We start from the raw sequence: 16,749 nt of genomic DNA, 5'->3' as shown, positions 1-16,749 counted from the left end.
AATTACGTATCTGAAACACGACCCAACATGGACTTCACAATTTTTATGTATTTTTTTTATGATTCAAATGAATATGGTGATATGTCATTTATGATATAAGAATGGGGTTCCTTTGTTTCTTTTCACGTTCTAGTTGTTTTTTTACGCTTTACAACATGTAGCTCTTTATTGTAGTTTTTTTTTGGTCATTGATTTGCTCTGGTTTGGAACCTATTGGTTCCTATGTTTTGTTTTACTGATGTTGAATGAGAAGGCGTGGTTAGCAATTAGCTCCTGACATCACAGGGTGGCGCAACTTCTAAATAATGTCCGTGGCTTTGGAATGGAATGGCCAAGAATCTTTAACCACTTGCTGACCTATGTAAGCAAGCAGTTATTACAAGATCATGGTTGCAGCCACTTTACAGCCGCTCAATCACGTTCACAGTGCTTTTAACGGCCTCCAGTGCCTATGGTGGTTCCTGGGGTTTCCTGGTCCTCCAGGGAGCCCAGGACCTTGGCAAGCAGCTGAGATGGCTTCACACAGAGATGTTGGATGAAACTTCCGTTACTCAATCTCCTCTGTGGCCAATGAACCTGAAAGCGAGATTTCTCTGTAAAGAGTGCCTGTCACCTGGCCAAAGCTATCCCTTGTGATAGCACAATTTTAAGTCTTGACACTCAACACAACATCATCTTTGTAAAGAGGAAAGGATTGCAGATGCTCCTGAGCAGTCTCAGCCTGCTCAGCCAGTCTCAGCCTACGTCTTCACCACACACCACGATACATTTTGCCCTTCCCACCTGGACTTTATAATGATCTGGAGACGCGGCGACCTTTTCCTCTTTACATTCACTAACCCTGGATTGGTATCCGGATAAGCCTGCACCACATGTTCTGGGACAACAGGATAGGTTTTTACCTCCTGTTTTTGGTGCTGCTCACAGTAATCAAACAACGTCTTTAATATTTTACCAAAATTATAGTAGAATATATTGTATGTGCTCTAAAATTTAATCCAGCCAAGTCTTTATCCAGCTGGTTTTGTACACGGGGACAGTCATGCTGGAAAAGAAAAGGGCCTTCCCTAAACTGGTATCACACTTGCTAATAAAGCTGCACAATTAATTGTTAAAGAATCAAGATGGAGATTCAACCCCCCTCACGATCTCAATACAGCATTTCCACGATTCAGTACAGAGTTCTCTGCTCACTGCTGACAGCTTTCATAAAAAAATAAACTGCCAAGTTTATCACAACATAGCAGAGAACATTGTAACGTTTAGTTCTTTTAGATCAAAGGGGCAAACTTTGGTCTGTAAATCAGGTCAGTTTAACCACTTAAAGTGGTTGTAAACTCTGGGGAAAAAAACTGCAAGACAGGCATAATGAGCTAGTATGCATTGCATACTAGCTCATTATGAAAAACGTACCTTAGAGCGAAGCTATTGCAGCGGTCCCCGCACATCGCTGTGACTTGTGACATGTCTCCCTGGAGTTCTTTCAGGGTACGCGTGCTCTGGCGCTGTGATTGGCCGGAAGCCGCGATGACATCACACACGTGTGGGAGCCACTGGTCATGGCTCTGCTCCTGAAGAAACTGCACAAGCCAGCCATTACTTTTGTGTGCTTAGGAGATATTCACTGTATCTACAGGTGCCAACATCATCAGTACATGCAGATAAAGTGCATATCTTCTAAGCAGTGCAAGTTTAGGAGATGGTGACGGTACCTACAGGTAAGTCTTATTATAGGCTTACCTGTAGGTAAAAGTGGTGTAACACGGTTTACATCCACTTTTTAAAGACAAGTCTTATCTGTGAAGGGTAAGGGTACATATTAACTTTTTTGTTGCTGCACAATGCCACGCCGATCCCAAAAAACATCCTCTTCTGAAGTTGACACTAAAACTGAAACTTCAGGCAGTGTAAGCCCTTGTACACACGGTCGGAGATTGCGACAACCAAATCTTGTCCAAAACTGTTGCATACACACGGTCGGACAAAGTTGTCGGAAAATCCAATCATTCAGAACGTGATGCCGTAATTTCGTTACGATGGGACTACGTTCAGGCTAGTAGCCAATAGCTTTAATGTAGGAATTTGATCTGAGCATGCGTGGCACTTTGTGTGGTCTGCATCGGACTGTTTCCGTCGGAATATCCGTCGGACCAAATTTTCCAACTTGCCGGAAATATTTTACGACAAAATTCTCTGATCGAACATACTCAGATCATGTGTAGAGAATTCCGATTGGAGAATTTTGTCGTAAAATATTTCCGGCAAGTTGGAAAATTTGGTCCGTCGGATATTCCGACGGAAACAGTCCGATGTAGACCACACACAGTCGGAATATCCGACAAAACGCTCCGATCGGACACATTCCATCGGAATCTCCGATCGTGTGTACAAGGGCTTAGTCTCTTGGGTTCCCCCGCAGATCTCGCCAGTTCCTCCTGCAGACCTCCATGTCACTGGTGTATCCTGTAATTGGTGTAGGTCAGTAGGAAAAACCAGGGAGCTACGGGGGACCCCAGGACACTCCTGCTAAAATCCTCTGGGAAATGGATACATCCAGATTTCCCACAATCGGAATGGTGTTCATCAGAGCAGAGTGTGTATAATACTAAGTATGGGTTGCGCTTATCCAAAGTGATTGAAAGTGTAAAGCAACAAAATATTAATATATAATATTTGGTGTTTATCCAATGACCATTAATAGTGTTTTTTATTTTTTATTTTTTCAAAAGTAAAGTTCATATCTAACAAAAGTTCTTTGAACACGGTGCTCCTAAATTGCAATCTTCTGCAGCCTTCCCCCTACGTGGTTAAAACACACATGCATGTGCAACAATCCCCGACGCCTGTTCACCACTGCGCTCGCCTCAATGTTAGACCTATATTAGGTCCAACCTCGCCTTCCGTATTTACACTTTTTTGAGTTATGGGAACACAATACCTTGGTTTGCAGCTGTCACGCATTTTTAGTTAAGGGTTTTCGAGGCGATAGCGCGGTATGGTACACTTAATAATTTTTGTTACTAGCAAGAGTATGTACTCTGTTCACTTCCAGGGAAGGTTTGGTTTAACCACTTCAGCCCCGGAAGGATTTAATGACCAGGCCATTTTTTTTTATTTTTTGCAATACGGCACTGCGTCGCTTTAACTGACAAAAATTGCGTGGTCGTGCGACGCTGTACCAAAACAAAATTTCTCCCCCCCCCCACAAATAGAGCTTTCTTTTGGTGCTATTTGATTACCTCCGCGTGTGTTTTTTTTTTTTTTTTGCGCTATAAACAAAAAAAAAGAACGACCAATTTTGAAAAAAAAAATTTACTTTCTGATGTAATACATAATACAAAATAAAAATGTATTCATCAGTTTAGGCCAATATGTATTCTGCTACATATTTTTGGTAAAAAAAAAAAAAAAAACATTGCAGTAAGCGTATATTGATTGGTTTGCACAAAAATTATAGTGTCTACAAAATAGGGGATTGATTTATAGACTTTTTTATTTATTTTTTTATGTTTTTACTGGTAATGGCAGCGATCTGCGATTTTTTTTATTTTTTTTTTATTTTTTTTTATTTTATTTTTTTTGGGACTGCGAGAATGCAGACAAATCTGACCCCAAGTGACACTTTTTGGGGACCACTGACATTATTACAGCGATCGGTACTAAAAAAAATGCACTGATCAATGTATAAAGGACACCAGCAAAAAAGGGGTTAAAACTAAGGGGTAATCAAAGGTTAAACACAGATCCTGATCACTAGGATCAGCAGATCTCCATGTTGTCCCATCTTGTTTAAATAGGCCGATCCCCATTCTCTCTCTGTGCAGCGATAGGTAGCCGGTGCACAGAGTCCACTGGACCCGCACGCTCCCATGGCGGGACTCGGGTGCATGCGCCCTCAGTATCTATTGCATGAAACGACGTACAGGTACATGCCACAGTATTTGTGCGGTGGGCGGTCTTAAAGAGTTCCAGGTATGATCAGTGTGGATCAATATATCTATGTACATATCATAAAAAATGTGTGCGCCAATTGGATTACCTCAATACCATAAGCGCTGCTGCCACTAAAAGACAAAATGTCCAAAAAAAAAATGTAAATTCAATTATGCGTATGTGACTGTGCTAATACCTCCAAAATTATGTGTAAAATGTATTTTAAAAACACCAAAAACATATATTAATAGCGCTAGCATAAACGAGCAATAAATGGCTGAAATTCATTTGTACAAAATACCATATGTGTGTTTGTTTTTACCTATTTATTCTGCATTTACAATTTTGATGAGCTTGGATTGATTTATTTACACGTGGTATTTTGCACGTATGGATTTCAGCCATTTATTGTTTACACTAGCACTATTGATATGTTTTTGGTGCTTTTTATTATTACACATAATTTTGAAGTATTAGTAGTCACTCATCCTTTGAATTCCTATGTATATTCCATACCTGGCCGATGCCTCTGGAAACCAGGAAATCACTAAAATAGACACCGCTACTCTGCTGAGCAAGTGCCCTTCTTCATTGTGAAGTTAGGAGGTTGGCCACTTGGCATGGGTGCCATTTTGGAGTATGCTTTGCATTCTCTCAATGAATGCAAAGCATTCTGTGATTGGACTAGGTGGAGCGACAGGGCCGTGAGGTCACACTCTCCACCTCATCCAATCAGAACACTTTGCATTCATTCAGAAAATGCAAAACATTCTGTGCCGAGCAGCTGACCTACGTTCAGACTGCACAGCAGGGCATGCATGACCCGGAAGCAAGTGGAGATCACTGGAGAAGCGAATAGCAGGAATTCATCTATTATCCAAAGTGTTTATCAAATTATACAGCAGTTTAACCACTACAATACAGGGCACTTTCGCCCCCTTCCTTCCCAGCCCAATTTTCAGCTTTCATCGCTCTCGCACTTTCAATGACAATTGCGCGGTCATGCTACACTGTACCAAAATGAAATTTTTATCATTTTGTTCGCACAAATAGAGCTTTATTTTGGTGTTATTTATTCACGACTCCGTTTTTTATTTTTTGCGATATAAGCGCAAAAAAGCGGAAATTTGGAAAAAAAACAATATTTTCTTTTTTCTATTTTAAAAGAAATCCAATAAAATCAAATTGTCATAAATTTAAGCCAAAATGTATTCTGCTACATGTTTTTGGTAAAAAAAAATTCAGTTAAGTGTATAATAATTGGTTTGTGTGATCACGGACATATGTACGCAAATTATCACGTACATATGTGTGCACATAATCATTGGGACAAGTGATTTTAGTGGGACATATGTGGGGGACATGTTTTTATTTTTTGTGGACATGTGTGTTTTGGAGACATATGTGGGGACTGTGTTTGTACTGTGTGGTGTGTTGTGTGTTTACACTACACTGAAGATCAGTGAGTAAAAAGCTGTAAAAAGCAGCCCATACTCACTGATCATCAGCCGGCTGCAGCGTTCTGCTCTCCTCTCCTCAGCGATGACTTCCGTGTGAGGAGAGGAGGAGCCGATTGCCTAGCAACCGGCTGTTTGTTTACATCACATGACGGCCGTGATTGGACACGGCCGTCATGTGATCAGGAGGGCCAATCACAGAGCCCTCCTGCCGATCTGAGATGCGCCGTGTCCCGGGCGCATCGGGATCGCGCCGCTGCGCGGGCACGCGATCCCGCTCCTCCTGATGGACGTTCCTGAACGTCCTATCAGGAGTAGACGGCTCCCACCTGGCCGTATATGTGCATTGGCCGGGTGGGAAGTGGTTAAAAAAAAAAAATGAATAAAGGACAACATATAATGTCCAGGGGTTTGATTATAGGTCTATTGTAGGGTGGAGCACGGGCAGTTTGGGGGACACCAATGTTTGCATAAAGGGTAGAAAAGTGGAAGAAGATGGAGAAGGAGAGATGTATTGAGACTTTAAGATTATATGATGAAGTAGACAGAATGCCAACATGAAAGGGGTTCATAACACGCTGGTAAGGGCTGGGTGCTTCCAACAGACGCACTCCCTCGTGTACCGAGAGGTCTGGGTTGAATCTCTCTGGGGGAAGCTTGGAGCACCAGGGCTGCCGGATGGAAAGGTACTTATCCTTTTTTTTTTTTTTTTTTTTTTTTTTTGCTTCAGTTTTTTGGTGTAGTATAACTGAGCTACTTCAAAGTAAAGAAAAGGATTTTATAGCGAGTACAAAAATGATTTTTTGAGAAATGGCATCAGCTTGCCCACCCCTTCCTATTAGGAGGGAGGGATTTAGGGAAGCTGAGGAATCTCCAAGATTACCAAATATTGCTTTTGATATTGGCACAGCGGGATTATCTGTACTTGTTTTACTCCAGGAGACCTTTACAGCTAAGCCTGCTGTGCCTTGTTGTGTACTATTTAGTACGATTGTGGTACTCAAGCTTAACTTGTCATGTATTCAGTAAGTTGGCTACCATTTCCAACCTCCTCCTGAAAATGCTGGATGATGGGGCTGATCTTTTGCTTCAGCATTTAAAAGCATCTTCCCTGGAACAAATCTGCTGTAAGCAATCCCAGTGTGGTGGGGTGTGAGATCCCGATTTGCATGTTTTTCTAGGTTGGTGAAAAAGGTTCAAGCCAGAGGCTGCCGGGAAACACTGTTGTCACAGTTTCTTGGAAATTTTGAGTGAATTCATATGGTATCGGCTAGGGGTGCAACGGATCAAAAAACTCACGGATCGGATCGTTTTTCAGATCAGCAAAAACCTGTGAAAATTCCACCACCATATAGTCCCCACTGTAATATCCACAATCTCCTTGCTGTAATATACATCTCCCCCACTGTAATATTGTAATATCCATGTCATCTCCCCCACTGTAATATTAGTTGAGTATTGGCTGTAATTGTCACAGAGCAGCGCTGTGGGCACTACAGATCCAGCCCACAGCACTGCTGCCATCCGATCTCTCCCCTCCACTTTACAGATCTGTACACAGAGGGGAGAGAGAAAACTGCGTCATCGCGCCGGTTTGTTTACAAGTGATAACGGAGCGATCACATTGTAAACGCCCGACGGGTGCACCAAGATGGCTGCCGCTCCGGAGCTAGGCCAAAGCCACGGCCTTTCCTAAGGCCACGGAGCGCTCCGCGGATTGTGGCGTGTGCCGATCCGCGCAGGGTGACCCGTTCGGATCCGTGACGATCCGTTGTACCCCTAGTATCGGCCTGTGGTGTGTGACCCGCCCCATCCTGTACTATCCCATCAGAATCCGTATATAACCAAATTGGTAGAATTTGTAGAGTGAACAGATCTTTACCAAGTCTACCCCGCTGGTGTGTTAAAGCTAAACTCTAAGCAAAACAGTGTTTGCTTTAGAAATAAGTATTTGCAAAGACTCCCTACTGTGTTTTAGCTTCTTAGAGTGTTTGTCTTTTATATCTTCCTGCATTTTAGGTTTAAAGTGGTTGTATAGGGTTTTTTTTTTTACTTTTACCTACAGGTAAGGCTCACCTGTAGGTAAAAAAAAAAATCTCCTAAACCTGTATGGTTTAGGAGATATTCCCCTCACAATGAGCCGCTGACTGCAGCGGGGCATGCGCACGGGATTTTTGGCTGAAAGCCCGGCAGACACCAGACTTTGCGGAAAGAAATCTCCAGTGCGCGGGAGTGACGATATCGCAGCTCCGGCCACTCGGCACCAGAGCCGCGATACCCGGAAGACACGCCGAGGGAACATGTCGGCTCCCTCGGCATGGATCGGGTGAGATGTCGGGGGCTCGTTCTAAGGTGAGTATTTCATAATAAGCTAGTATGCGGTGCATACTAGCTCATTATGCCTTTTCCCTTGCAGGTCTTAAAAAAAAAAAGTCTGCGGGTTTACTACCGCTTTAAGATACATTATCTATAATTGTCACTGGAGCAGTTATGTCAGCATTATCTTTTATAGACTTTTGGTTTGCATTCATGTGGTGGCTAAGGCTAAGCTTGGGGAAAAAGAAAAATCATGGGAAAAGGAAGAGTAACTCCATATTTTACTACCTTGACATAGACTGTATTGAAAAAAGTGTGTAGGGTTCAATATTGATTTGGCCCACCCTTTGCAGCTATAACAGCTTCAACTCTTCTGGGAAGGCCGTCCACAAGGTTTAGGAGATGTGTCTATGAGGATGATTGACCATTCTTCCAGAAGTGCATTTGTGAGGTCAGGCACTGATGTTGGACGAGAAGGCCTGGCTCGCAGTCTCCGCTCCAATTCATCCCAATGGTGTTCTATTGGGTTGAAGTCGGGTGCAGGTCAGTCAAGTTCCTTCACCCCAAACTTGCTCATCCATGTCCTTATGGACCTTACTTTGTGCACTGGTGTGCAGTCATGTTGGAACAGGAAGGGGCCATCCCCAAACTGTTCCCACAAAGTTGGGAGCATGAAATTGTCCAAAATGTCTTGGTATGCTGACACCTTAGGAGTTCTTAACTGGAACTAAGGGGCCAAGCCCAACCCCTGAAAAATAACCCCACACCATAATCCCCCCTCCACCAAATGATTTGGGCCACTGCACAAAGCAAGGGCCAGAAAAAGTGGATGAGCACGTTTGCGGTGGAGGAGCTTGACTGGCCTGCACAGAGTTCTGACCTCAACCCGATAGAACACCTTTAGGATGAATTTGAGCGGAAACTGCGAGCCAGGCCTTCCCGTCCAGCATCAGTATCTGACCTCACAAATGCGCTTCTGGAAGAATGGTCAAATATTCCCATAAACACACTCCTAAACCTTGTGGACGGCCTTCCCAGACGAGTTGAAGCTGTTTTAGCTGCAAAGGGTGAGCCAACTCAATTTTGAACCCTACGGACTAAGACTGGGATGCTATTAAAGTTCATGTGTGTAAAGGCAGGTGTCCCAATACTTTTAACAATATAGTGTATATTGCGCCTATCTTAAAGGACAGCTACACCTTTTGGTGCAGTTGTCCTTTCACCATGCCGTGCAGCCCATCTGGTAACGCCTTCCTCTCTGATCCAGCAATGTGCGACATCAAGCAGTACTTTTTACAGAGAGAACCTCTGCCCGGCTCCACTTCACTATTGCCCCTTGCGTTCCTATGGGACTGCTGTATTCATGATGGCCTCCAGCAGTCTAGTGGAGGTCGGCACCCACGTAGACATGAATGGGGCCACGGTGCACAAGTATGCATTGCATACTAGCACATTATGAAAGACTTGCCTTGAGACAAAGCCCTCCAGCAGTGAGCTGTCACCGCTGCAGAGGCTTCCATCTTCACCTGGTCTATCTTCTTGGGTCACAGGCTGTGGCTGCTTCAGTGGCCAAGCCGCGATGACATCACAGCTCTGAAGGCATGGCATGGATATGCCGTTCCTTCAGAGTGCATGCGCCAGTGACTTCGGAACTGTGCACATCTAGGAGATATTTATTTTACCTACAGGAAAGCCGACTTATAAACTTACCTGTAGGTCCAAATGAAAATAGAGTAGCTTTAGGCATAACTGAGATATTCGCATTAAAGAGGAGACACAGAAGATTTTTACAAGGGGAGGGGGGGTCACCTGGAGGTATATGCTTCATTGTTTTGCATGGTCCGCTCTTAAGTGATGGGAAAAAGTATGGGGGGGCTGCCATAGCTGACCTCTCCCAATACCCACTACCCCAATCTCCCAGTACTTTTCTCATGACCCAATCAATTTAAAATAAAGCACACTGCCATATTTATTTGCTGCTGTGTATAAGGGATTGTAAAAATAGTGCAGTCAGATTACAAGAAGCAGGTACACAATGTTTGTCTGCAGTATATAATTACTTTTAGCAATGTATACAATTTATTTTTTCCAGAGTGAGCAGTTCATATACATCTTACTCAAGCCCTTCCGAGCCTTGCAGTGACAATGAGCACGACATAACACTAGACTTGATGGTGACCTGCAGCCCACAGATGACCCCGAACAGGACACCATCCCGACATAATAAGGTGAGCAATACAGGCACAGAGATGTACATTACAAACTGTTTATTTTTCTCTTATATTCACCGACTGACACAGCTCCTCTCTTAGCCATTGTGTTGTTATGCCACCTTTAGGAGAAGACTAGGTATTACATGTTATGAAAAAACACAGAACTTTTAGTTCCACCCATGGGGCGGTCCCTTAGGTAACAACTTCCTAGCCTGCCATGCAGCCATCAGTTTTATTTTGCCTAGTGAAGGAGAAGGGCCTAGGAACCCTGATGGGCCCATCGGTCCGTGTTTTTTTTCTGCAGAAGCTTTGCTTTTTGCGCAAGATGAAAGATCCTGTGATCTGCTATCAACAGCCGGCTGGGTGACAGGCGGGATACCCTTATCCTTGTAGTCTCCCCAGCCTTGCTAGCGAGCTTGTTCAGGTCAGAGCTACGCACTAGGCCGGCCACGACATACCTCAGCTCCAGAGGTGGTCGGTGAGCTTTTATGCTCCGGGGCGCACATATGACCGGGCTACTGATGTCTGCATCAGTGTGCCGGGCCAGCAGCCACCCCGTACTGATCTGAGAGTGGGTCTGTGATGGAATGTCTCCCAGCTCTTCAGGACTGTTATGTACAGCTCCCCCTGCCTTGGTGGGGCTGAGCAGCTGGGCATTCCCTGGGAGGGGGTCCCTCGCCTCCCTCTCTTCTCTCCCTGTCCCCATCCTCCCCACCCCCGTGGGGGATGCTGCATGTGGCTACTGAGCGGTGTGTTTTTTCTCTGTTGAGGCTGTGTCTGTAATCCCTGCAGCGCTGATCACCGCCATTTTCTGCCACTGTTCCTCATGGTTTTCAGTGTTCAGCGGCCATCTTAGGTGAGGGCAAGGAACAGCATGTTCTCCTGTAACTGGCGGCCATTTTCCCTGTGATTTTGTCCTTTATACAGATTGGCCTCAGCGTCCTTGGTACGCAGACCTAGTGCGCCTGGTGGCAGACTCCCCCTGGCGACTGCTGTTGCGAGAAGACATTCTGTCTCAAGGTCCGATTCTCCATCCTGCTTTACCATTGCTGGCTTTAACGGTATGGCTATTGAGAGCCAGGTGTTGAGGAACCGGGGTCTGTCGGACTTGGTGATCCCAACAATGTTCAGAGCACGGAAATCTTCTTCTCGGAAGATATATCATCATACCTGGAAGGCTTACATCTCCATGTGTGAGGAGAAAGGATGGCATCCGCGCTCCTTTTCTATATCCAGGATCCTGCTGTTTCTTCAGCGAGGCATAGACCAGAAATTGGCCTTGAGCACCATTAAAGGACAAATATCAGCTTTGGCTGTCTTTTTTTTCAGCGACCCCTGGCATCTCACTCTCTAGTGAGTACTTTTTGTCCAAGGGGTCCGGCACGTTGTTCCTCCGGTGCGTCCACCGTTACCTCAGTGGGATCTGAATCTGGTGTTGTCGGCGCTGCAAAAACCGCCTTTTGAAAATATCAGAGAGATCCCTCTGACTTTCCCAGAAAGTGGTCTTTCTAGTGGCCATCACATCGACCAGGAGGGTTTCGGAACTGGCGGCCTTGTCCTGCAGGTCGCCCTATCTGGTTATCCACAAGGATAGGGTGGTATTGCGTCCACAACCTTCTTGGTGGTCTCGGCGTTTCACATCAATGAGGACATTGTGTTACCATCTCTATCTCCTAAGCCGACACATCTTAAGGAGGTGGCCCTCCATTCCCTGGACGTGGTTCGGGCTCTGAGGGTGTATTTTTCTGCCACGGCTCCCTTGCGGAAGTCAGACTCTGTTTGTTATAGTGGCTGGTCCAAAGAAAGGCATGTCGGTCTCGTCGGCCACCATTTCCAGGTGAATCAAGCAGATTGTAGTGCAAACCTACGCCTTGAAAGGGCAGGTGCCCCCCTTTCCGGTCACGGCCCACTCCACAAGGGCAGTCGGAAAGTTTTGGGCCTTCCGACATCAAGCGTCTGTCGCTCAAGTGTGTAAAGCGGCGACTTGGTCGTCTGTTCACACTTTTACAAAGTTTTACAAGGTAGATATCAGTGCATCGGCTGATGCCTGTTTTGGCCGCATATGCAATTTATTTTTCCTTATTTCATGGTTTTTGGGTAAAAATACAGTACCTTTCTGTTAATGCACTGTTGCATTTGTTACCGCAGTTTTGGTGCGGTTGGAAGGTAGGATCTCTCTATGTAGGAGCACTCTGTTTTTTTTGTGGTGTTTTTGCCATACACTATCTTTTTGTGGATAAAGTTCATACTAGTTCCCACTTGTCATGGTGGATGAATTTTTTTATGCTATTTTCTCACCCCTTGTTTTGGCACTGCTTGGGGACGTCCCAATGGCTAAGAGAGGAGCTGTGTCAGTCGGTGAATATAAGAGAAAATAGGATTTTTTGTACTGGTAAAATCCTTTTCTCTGTAATTCACCGACTGACACAGCACTAGCCCCTCCTGATTTTCTTTACGTTGTACTGCTTGTTGACGTACTGATGGTTGCATGGCAGGCTGGGGGGTTGTTGCCTAAGGGACCGCCCCTTGGGTGGAACTAAAAGTTCTGTGTTTTTTCATAACCTGTAATGCCTAGCCGTCTCCTAAAGGTGGCGTAACAACCCAATGAGAGGAGCTGCGTCAGTCGGTGAATTACAGAGAAAAGGATTTTACGGTGAGTACAAAAAACACAGGAATTTTGTAGAATTCTTAAACTAGGATTATACTGCCTACAGGAGAAATGCACAATAACAAAAGTAGGGATGCACCAATACCACTTTTTTTTTTTTCTTCTTTTTTTTTTTTTTTTCTTTTTTTTTTTTTTGTACCAAACAATACCAATTACCGATACCTGCCTTGTTTTGTTTACACTTCAGCTGTCAGCAATGGTACAAAGCATTGAAAAGTCATTTTACAAATGAATTGATTTTGTTTTTTTAATTTTAATGTGTAAATGTTATATATATATTATGTGTGTATATGTGTGTGTGAAAATATTCACTAACAAAGCAACCAAAAAAAAAGTTTTAATTGTTTATCGTTTATAAAATAGACGTGAACAAAAAAAAATAAAGTAGAACAGGGAGTTAATTAAAGGGGTTGTAAAGGTAATTTTTTTTTTTTTTTTTTTTAAATAACAAGTATGTTATACTTGCCTCCATTGTGCACCTCGTTTTGCACAGAGTGGCCCCAATCCTGGTGTTCTGGGGTCCCTCGGCAGCTGTCTCAGCTCCTCCCCTCCGCAAGAACTAAGCACTGTTCCTGTGAGCTCTCTCGCATGGTGGTTAGTTCTTGCGGGGGCGCTCCCATGATACAGCTGTTGGCTATAGCCGCTCACTGTATCACTCGGCCCCCGGCGTGCCGCGTCATTGGATGTGATTGACAGCAGGGCGAGCCAATGGCTGCGCTGCTTCCAATCCATCCACTCCAGCCAATTAGCGGCCACGCTGAGTGGCGAACAGGAGATCGGGGGCAAACGCAGCAGGTGAACGGGCTCAGGTAAGTAAAATGGAGGGGGGGCAGTATTGTCGGATGATCCTATGCATTAAGGTAAAAAAACGCATACCTTTACAACCCCTTTAAGGCTTATTAGAGTAAATTAAGGCTTAATAAGGAGTTAAACAGAGGAACATTTGTTCATCCCCACTGATAGCTCAAAGAACTGACCCTGAAAGTATCGGTTTCACGTATCTGTGCATTTGCACGAGTACCGATTCTTGTGCAAATACTCTGTATCAGCACCGATAGTAGTATCAGTGCAACCCTAAACAGAAGCATTGGACACCACGGAATAACCCCACCTACAACCATCATTCCTCGTTTTGTGCTAGTGTGCTTAGGAGAGTGGAGAGGTTTTCTTCACCACTGCGGTCCTCTGATCTTAGAAGATTTTTTTGATATCAACAAGCTACTGCTAGATTCATGCTAGATATATGAAATCCTGGAAATCTTTCCAGTCAGCCAACAGCACTGGTAGTTTTTAGGTTGAGTTTTTTTACTTTTTTTTTTTTTTATATTTAGCTAGTTTTACAAACCACAAAAGTTATGTTGTATATTGGGCCGAAAAAAAATGCGCTTTATTTCTACAATACATGCACATTTCCCCGCATTTTATCAATTTTAAAGGTCCTGGAAGGAGAGAAGAACACCTGCTGATTTGCCAGAAGTGCACCCAGCTGCCTATTCTTGTTGTGGGCTGACAACACGCAGCGTTTCTGTGGACTGAGCGGTGTCAACCCTGCTAGGGGAACATTTATCAAGGCATTGCCCTAAAGCAGAGGTCTCAAAACTTTCCAAGGAAAGGGCCAGTTTACTGTCCTGCAGACTTCAGGGGGACCGAACTGTACCCAGTGAGAGTAAACAATGCCTGGTCTTTGGTATTAGAGGGAGAAATGGTGTTGGAGGGAGGAATAGTGCCCCATTGTTGGTGGCAGGTATAATGCCTCAAAGGCCAGATAAGTGCAAGCAAAGGGCTGCATCTGGCCCCAGGACCACATTTTCGAGACCACTGCTCTACAAGGTTACAAGCATAAATTCCTCCCTTAGCTGCTGTAAGGGTTGCACTGTGCTAGACTAAAACCTGACTCTGACCACTTCTTAATATGAGACAGTTTCGATTGAAAAGCGGTCTTAAATTCTCTGCATTAAGGTAAAAAAAAAACCTTTTAGGTGCTACTCCCCCCCCCCCCCCCCTAAATACTTACCTGAGCCCAATCTCCCTCCTGCGCTGCTCTCTCCCTCTCCTCCTAACTAGACTCGGTGAGAGCAGCAGGAGCCAATGGCTTTTTCTGCTGTCAATCAAATCCTGTAATGAGGGATAATTGGCGGGGTGGGGGCAGTTAGGGTGATTTACTCGGAAAGGCAGGAATGACTAAGAGCACCAGAAGCCCAGACTTGTTTTGTGCTAAACCATTGCACAGAGCAGGTAAGAAGGCAAAAAAAAAAAGCATGTACAGCTTTAACGTCAGTGATCTGTCTCAGGATTTTGCAAACTTTTGCACTTGGCTGCACAGGAATACAGAAGCCAAGGTTGCAAATGCATGCTGATCTGGTCACAGAGACTTGACTGAACAGGAGCAGCCTGATTTGCAACAAATTGTATTTGAGGAATTGCTTGATAAATATCCCTCCCAGTGTTTCTTGCTAAACTGTTCGAGCTGTCCCCCTATCGTATTCTCCATGACGTAGGCCAAGTTATTCTATGTCAAGATAACAACTGGGAGAGCTGCTTAAACTTTAAACTCCTTGATATATAGGAAGTGTGCACAGCTCCCAGTGTGGGTGTGTGTTCTTTCATTCAGCTGTCTGTATTCTTATCTCACTTCACTTTGGATCTTCTGTCCAGAACAGCAGGAGAAAGATGCCATCCTTTAGCTCGCCACTTGCTGGTAGATCTCAAATGGTCATATGTGGGATTTCATCGTTTTTATTTAATATATTCATAACCAGAAAAATATGTATAGAACCTGAAATTGCTACCCATGTAAAGTTCTCATTTTGCTCACCGAATGTTTTTCTATCTCCCTTTTTTCCTTTCTCTATTTCGCAATCTCTCTCCTGTCCCCCTTCCTCACATGCCCCACCCACCATTGCCCATCCTTTCCTCTCGCCTGCTCCAGACTGATGCTGCCACACAGTGTGACCCAGACGAGGTGATTGTTTTGTCCGACTGAATCCAATGCGAGAAGATCTGGGACCATAACGGGCTGCGTGATATTTGGAGCTGATGGACATTAGCGGAATAGCAGAGAGTGTTACTAATATGGAAGTAGGATATGTTTTGGTAGGTGGGGAGTCCAGAGGACGACTCCTGGTAGATATGAGTGTGTTACAGAACCTCAGGGGGGGGGGGGGGGCGGGGGGGAGGGGGGGCACGAGTTGTCCAGTGGATCAGACTTTCTTTTGGGGCGTTAATATAAGATCTTCTGGAGAGGCCAAATTTCAATCGTGTACCTGTGAGTAGGTCTTACCCTGGAGTATTTTATTTTACTCTGGGTATTTTTAATATCGCCTCTCACTGGTTAATTCTTATTTTATAATAAAAAATTTAAAAAAATATAAACCTCAAAAAAACTTTGAAATAAATGTTCATTTTATTATTCTCTGGCTCTTGTATTTTTATGCTGGGAGGATGCATAGAACTGAAGAGTACTGATCACATGTCCTAGTGGCAGGGATCTAAAATATAATCATTAAAGTGCAACTAAACTTTCAAACTATAAATATTTGTAATCCTTATGTTGCGAAGCTTTGTAAATAGATAGGAAGGTATATTATATTTTCTTGTGTTTTTAAACTGTTTTGTTTTTTGTTTGTTTTTTTCATTTACATTTCTTAAGTTCCTGTTTTCTGGCCTAGGCCATGCATCCCAGGAGTTTTCATTGATGTTTTTTTTTTTTTCTTTCATCTGGAGGAGGGGCTTTTTCAGCTAAGCACACCCTCCTTTATGCCTTGGCTGAGGGCAGATGGACTCCAGGAAGTTATTGCTACATGAATCCTCTGCTCTTAATGTGCATTAAACCCACATCATTAAAAACTATCAATAAATCCTGTATTTCATGCTGTTTATACTCAGGCACTATGGGTTCCATTTTCTTTATTCTGCAAAAAAACTGGTTGATCCTGCTATTCTTTCTCCCTCTTCTGTTTATGCCCCCACTGCAGTTGGGGATTCTGCAGAGCAGCCATCGGCAAGCTAGGCCACATGCTCGGTTTTTCAGTTTAGGTGAGATTCTATGCTGACCATTTCCGCAAACACATCTATAGAAGGAATACCCTCCAGAAGGAAACAGGGGGACCATTATGGGCAAAACAGACTGTAGGAACTCAAAAAAAAAAAAAAAAAAAAAAAA

The 16,749-nt window shown here is 44.1% G+C and overlaps 1 protein-coding gene across 3 annotated transcripts in view; it reads left to right on the top strand.

The window, feature by feature from the left end:
* DAXX (death domain associated protein) overlaps positions 1-15,996 on the top strand; it is a 60,941-nt gene extending 44,945 nt beyond the window's left edge. For all 3 annotated transcript variants that reach the window (XM_077484704.1, XM_077484705.1, XM_077484703.1), the window contains exons 7-8: positions 9,799-9,934; positions 15,517-15,996. In XM_077484704.1, the coding sequence (XP_077340830.1) occupies positions 9,799-9,934; positions 15,517-15,570 (190 nt within the window). In that variant the 3' untranslated portion in view covers positions 15,571-15,996. The remainder of the gene's footprint in view (positions 1-9,798; positions 9,935-15,516) is intronic.
* Positions 15,997-16,749: the final 753 nt, after the last annotated feature.

Source organism: Lithobates pipiens, unplaced genomic scaffold (genome assembly GCF_037356315.1).
Source record: "Lithobates pipiens isolate NorthernLeopardFrog02 unplaced genomic scaffold, aLitPip1_a1.2 Scaffold_1, whole genome shotgun sequence".
Taxonomy (NCBI): Eukaryota; Metazoa; Chordata; class Amphibia; order Anura; family Ranidae; genus Lithobates; species Lithobates pipiens.
The sequence above is the reverse complement of the archived record's forward strand: the minus strand, read 5'-3'. Positions and strand labels throughout refer to the sequence as shown.